At 36.9% G+C, this 6,445-nt stretch overlaps 1 protein-coding gene across 1 annotated transcript in view; it reads right to left on the reverse strand.

Moving 5' to 3' along the window:
* The window catches only part of SLC26A3 (solute carrier family 26 member 3), a gene marked incomplete at both ends in the record, with an annotated part of 55,526 nt that extends 49,534 nt beyond the window's left edge, over positions 1 to 5,992 (reverse strand). Inside the window, 3 exons of the mRNA XM_082253530.1 lie at positions 2,827 to 2,937; positions 4,023 to 4,162; positions 5,862 to 5,992. Of these exons, the coding sequence (XP_082109656.1) occupies positions 2,827 to 2,937; positions 4,023 to 4,162; positions 5,862 to 5,992 (382 nt within the window). The remainder of the gene's footprint in view (positions 1 to 2,826; positions 2,938 to 4,022; positions 4,163 to 5,861) is intronic.
* Positions 5,993 to 6,445: the final 453 nt, after the last annotated feature.

Consider the following 6,445-nt stretch of genomic DNA (forward strand, 5'->3'; position numbering starts at 1 on the left):
TTAGCGCCGATTTTTTTTAGTTTTTTTAGTTATTGATTGACAGTGGGGACACTGATTGAAATTGGCTGTTTTTTCTCTTTTGGTTTATTTTACATTGCGGATTTGCACATTTCCATCTGTGGTTTACATCTCACCAGTTTCTTTGAGGTTAGATTATCTCTTAGTAGCGCATTGGTTCTCGTCATTTTATATTTCACCACCTAGATTTGTCCACCAGCACGGTTATTTTTTATGAATTAGCGCCGATTTTTTAGGTTTTTTATCATATTTATTGACAGTGGGGACACTGATTAGAATTGGCTGCTTTTTCTTCTGAATTATTTCTCATTGCGAATTTGCACATTTTTGTTCATGCTATCTATACCTCATCAGCTTCCCTGAGGTCAGATTATCTCTTGGTAGCACATTGGTTCTCGTTATTTTTTCAGAAGTTCTCTTATGCCGTCATGCTGGAGGCTTCTATTTTGATCCCCTTGCAAATGGGAATGGAAAAGGGCATTTCACTGCTCTGTTATCTTTGTATAACAGCTTTAGTTGTCTCTTATATTCGTTTTATTCTGTCTCATTGCTCAGAACAGAGGAGCCCAGCTTCTACTTTTATTTTCTAAACCTTCCTTTTTGCTATGTTCTTGTATATATCTCCTGTCTTTTTTGCAGTTCTTCCTGCTAACTCTTGCACTGCTCTGGTTTATTATCTAATGATATTAAACACTACCGTGCACAAGCATGGTGGGATGTATCCAATTGAGTGAACCAATACATCATAAAAGTACCCGCTTGCATTTCTTTTGCATCCAATTCTTTATTGTCCAGTATTTCCACTAAAAATCATAAAACCAAATAACTTACCTTTAACCACTGGCAATGTATACCCTAATACCCCTGTTTCTGTCACACATGGCCAATTTCCCCAAACTCTACATATCCAACCTAAAGTGTAATACCTTATGACCCTACAAATTTCTGGGTCATATGTCATATGCTAGGTATATAAAATTTTCCAGTGATTGCTTTATAAAGTCAATATACACGTATACTCCCTTTAGCTCAGTTTTTATATTTTGGTGAGAACTAAATATGAGATGGTTTCTATATAAAGATTCTCTGTGTATGTTTTCTGCTAGCATGACAGACTTTATAAATGTTGTTTAATTTACATTTTATAGATTTTGTTGTTATGGTTTTTTGGGTAGGTTGGCTTTGATATTGATTATGGTTTACGAAAAATATCTATGTCATGCCCTGGAAGACGTCACGTGTGACAAAACACTTGGGGCAGAGCCACATGCTGACGCCATTGCGGGACCGGAAGTAACCCAGAATCTGATCTATGTGCCAGCCAGAACTGTTTTTTTCAATGCAGAGTCATCTGTTGGAGCCTGTATGTGCAATGCAAAATGCAGAGCGTCTGCTCGTATGATTAATTCTGAACATGTGTAGTTGGGGGCTGGAATGGCCTATTTACTCACACAGTGTGCAGACTTTTTCATTATAATTTTTAGGGGCATTATGTTTCTCACTATTCCTGTTTTGTTTTGAATTGTTCACATTTGCTTATATATTTCACTGATTAGCACAACACAGTGGATCTATATGCTTTTATTGTTATTATCCCCAATATGTGCAGCGCTAAAAAGTCCTCAATGTGTTCCAATATGTTTCTAATCAAATTCTTAGAAGTGCATCTTAAGTTAAAGTGCTTATATATATATATATATACATATACACATACACATACACATACACACACACACACACACTGTCTTCTATATACACCGGCCTGAGACCCACACCCAAGGAAGAAGAAGAAGAAGTCACTTCTCTTCAGGAAAAACATCAGGGACAGACTGATGTTCTGCAAAAGGTACAGGGATTGGACTTCTGAGGACTGGGGTAAAGTCATTTTTTTCTGATGAATCCCCTTTGTTTGGCCCCCCGATTGTTTGGGGCATCCCGAAAAAACCTTGTCTATAGAAGAAAAGGTAAGTGCTACCATCAGTCCTGTGTCATGCCAACAGTAAATCATCCTAGACCATTCATGTGGGGGTTGCTTCTCAGCCAAGAGAGTGGGCTTACTCACAATTTTGCCTAAGAATACAGCCATGAATAAAGAATGGTACAAAAACATCCTCCGAGTCCAACTTCTCCCACCATCCAAGAACAGTTTGGTGAGGAATAATGCCTTTTCCAGCCCGATGAAGCACCTTGCCATAAGGAAAAAGTGGTAACTAAGTGGCTTGGGAAACAAAAGACTGAAAATTTGGATCCATGGCCAGTGAACTCCCCAGACCTTAATCCCATTGAGAACTTGTGGTCAATCCTCAAGAGGCGGGTGAACAAAAAATCCCCACAAATTCTGACAATCTCCAAACATTAAATATTATGCAAGAATGGACTGCCATCAGTCAAGATGTGGCCCAGAAGTTGATTGAAAGCATGCCAGGGCAAATTGCAGAGGTCTTAAAAAAAGATGGGTCAACACTGCAAATATTGATTCTTTGCATAAACGTAATGTAATTGTCAATAAAAGCCTCTGACACTTATGAAATGCTTGTAGTTATACTTCAGGATACCATAGTAACATCAAACAAAAAGATCTAAAAACACTGAAGCAGCAGATTTTGTGAAAATTAATATTTGTGTCATTCTCAAAACTTTTTGCTAGGGCTGTATTTTAAACAGGACTATTATTAGATTGCAATAAAAGCCAATAGTTACCAATGCTGGGTGCTACGGAGATGCGGAGAAAGGCCTCACTTTTATAACTCTCAAAATCTCTTTGGCTGTGGTTGTTTGTGTAATGTTTATATAAAGGAAACTACTCACCAACTGATATGTGCTTTGATGTACCAAGGAAGAAATAAATAATGACAGGGAAAAATGCTGCATAAAGTCCATATCCAGGAGAAACATTCACTAAAAGGGCAAAGGCCAGACCTGCAATATGAGACAACATATAGTAAAGTCAATTCTCTTTTTCCATCACAATATACTTTTAACAAACAGTATTTTGTTAACTTGTAAGTTAAAAACAGCTCAATCATTGTGTTTTTTGTTAAGGACAAGCAATAGCATTTATATGGATCGGTAGAGGACCAGCTATTATAGACCTGGGGGCCAGTCTGAGTTTAGTAACTCATTTTAGCTGAGTTCCTGCTCTGGTTTTATAGTAGAAAATAGAAGCCATGGTGCAGATTTATCCTCTTGTATGTATGGCTGTAACCATTTTCACTCCAGAAAAAACTTAAACTGAATCTGTGAAATAATTCTTTATGTGTGCTTGTTGCATCAGTTGAACAACTTTGAAGGTGTTGCTTGGACAAATCATTATGACTGCATTTCCTAAGCATTTTCAATACGGAAGACTCTCTTTCTATAACAATACTGTCCCTCATTCTCATTTCAAAGAATAAAAATTAGCCAGGACAAAAGCCAAAGGTTGTCAACAGTCAGGCAGCAAGGTACCAAATCAGAAAACAGCAGCAGTGTCCGGATACAATCCAAGATCATCAACAGCTGGACAGCAAGGTACAGGGACATAAAACAGAGACTGAGTCAGGATACAAGCCAAGGTCAGTTAACAGTCATGCAGCAGGGTACAGAATCAGAAGGCAGGAAGTAGAGTCTGAAATACAGGCCAAGATCATGAACATAACGGGCAGACAAAAATCCAGAAACAGGTCAGGGGCATGCTGGTTTGCACTCAGGAAGGAAGAAGTAGCAGGTCAGGTCACAGGTTTATTAGGAAGCAGCTGAAGATCACTCAGCAACCTGTCTATGTCACATTCCAGCTTATAACGGGCATTTTGCACTAAAAACAGTTCTGAGAATGCACGGGCATCCATGCCCATGCTAAGGCACAACTGGAAGTGACCTTATGCAAAGAAACATGCAAAAGACCCTCCTTACCAGAGCACTTTTGATATTAGCAATAATTTTCTTATACATAAAATTTGGATTTTTATTCAGCAAGCTCAATTAAATTATAGCCTTGATTTAAATGAGGAAAGTAAATGGCTTACCTTGCAGGACAGCCACCAGGCCAGTGCTGATTCCAGAAACGATATCACTTAAGATCCATTCCTTTATTCGGTACATAGGAAGCCAAGAGGCAATGGGAAAAAATGTGTAAGCAATTCTTTTGGCCTTCTCCGCAGAACAACTAGAACAGAAGGTTGTAGCATAATACATACAAATACGACTTACAATTCTTAATGAGCATAATGAGTGTATCAATTTCCTAAACCTCATAATATGAAACGTATTGGCCATTAGGTTAGTTATGATCTTTTTTTGTTGGAATATGTGCACTGGTAGAATTGCTTCAGGGTATAAGATGTGCCAACCATTAGCAGAGACTGGGAACACATATGTGTAATTCTGACTGCATGCTGTATGGTTAGGGAATGTGTATCTTGTTTGGTGTCATACAATGCAAATGCCTTTTTGCATAAGTACCGAGAACATTTATTAGCATAATAACAATGGGTATTCCCAAAGTGCACTACTAACAAATAGTAACCCATCAGATTTTAAATTATTGCAGTTTGATTTTTTAAATAGAGATGCTGCTTGGTTGCAGTTTCACTACACTTTGTACATTGTACTGTGGATTATTAAACCAGCAACATTTTCTATGAATATAATTTTAATGAAATATTAGAAAATCATGTACAAGAATAGTTGTACATGAACACATGTACTATGCACATTGTTCTTTGTCTTACTGCATATGGCTGATGCAAAATATCATTTTAATTTATTATTTAATATTATTTAAATACTTTCCGTAAGCAATCTCCACATAAATGCTGCCCTATGCTGGGGATACATTTATAAATGTTCCCCCTTTTGAGTGCCAGCAGCCACTTTGTGCAGCTGCTGACTCTCAGTCCTGGTTGTTACAGACAACTTGGGTGCCCTCTGGGAATCGAGAACCAATTTATGTAGTTCCCAGTTCAGCCTGCAGATGAACACTACCACCTTAAGTTTGCAGTGGAATATGCCATAAAATAAGTTTAATAATTAAAACTGTCAGATACAATTCCAGTATTAAAAAAATAAATAAAAACGGGGACAATTGTTCTAATATATATTTTAGGTATGTGAATTAGTCATAAAGTTGTTCCAGGTTAACTGACACTTGCTAATGCTACTTAACTTGGCCTAGGTCATGAGGACCTCTAGTCATAAAAAAGCTAATGAATATATTTTGATTGGCAAGATAGAATAATCGGACTATTAACAATTAAAAAAATATAATAACACGACGCATTACAGAGTAAACAATTGTTCATGTGGGAGATTTTTTTATTAGTCTGATGTCCGAAGGGTGAACCTCAAAGCAAAAGCACAGGAAAGCACTACATGCAAGAAAGGGCTGATTTATTAAAATATAAGTAAATGTTAAACTTTTTCCCATATCACCAATAAATCAGTTTCTTTCTGCTTTTTTTTAATGGAAAATAAGACTTGGTTCTTCACATTTCTCTCAGAATTAATTTACTGTAGTCCAGTCCTCATAAATTACCCCTTTTCAATTCCTCAGCCCCTTTTACACAAATATCTATGAAGGTTAGAAAGGCAACAAGAGTAATTCGACAAAGTTTTACAAGCACAACAGCAATTAAGATAAAATACATTTGTTAAATACATAAATGTTGTATCATATTTATGTCCCACTTTTTCAGTGTGAAACTGGTACTGTACTTGCGTGAGCTACAAATATATTTATGTACATTGCATAAATGTATGCATGGTGTATGCAGCACTTTTTAATGTTTGTAACAAGTGACTTCATACATGCCCAATTGTAGCTCCAAACATCCCATCCTAGCTCATAGTAAAGACATACAACCTACCTGAAATAAAGACGCAGGTGGTCCAGGAATGTTTTGTGATATCGGAGAATTTTGTCATTTTCAGCGTGGAAACTGTTTTCTGAATACACAGGTCTGGACACCACATACTGGTTACCTACGGGCTCTATCATTGTTTCTAGCCGTTGGTTTTGTAATTTTCAGTCTTCCACCAATTAGGTCCGCCAAGAAAATATCCTAGTTAAAGAGTGAATTTGTAGCAATCAGTCATAACAATGACCATGTTTGATGGGTACCCATGACAAAGTTCTTAAGCAAGATTCATAATAAGGAGAAAGATGCAGTAAAAGGCCAGACATTAGTCTAATTATTCAACAATTGGCTCCACAGAGGAGCTTCTTTCCATCGGACTATTCAATCTATGAAACAGTATCCTGCCATAACTGTATATGATGCAGTAAAAAAAAAAACAGCAATCTGTTTAATTCTGTCCAATCAGAGACAACATAAAATATTATTAACCTTTATTAGAATGCATTGTTAATCTATTTAAATATTTTTGTTCCACTATGTGGGGCATACTTCAAACTTGGTTTCTTAGTCACCCTGTTTATTATCTATAGGTT

The sequence above is a fragment of the Pelophylax lessonae genome (genome assembly GCF_965119305.1).
Source record: "Pelophylax lessonae genome assembly, chromosome: 4".
Taxonomy (NCBI): Eukaryota; Metazoa; Chordata; class Amphibia; order Anura; family Ranidae; genus Pelophylax; species Pelophylax lessonae.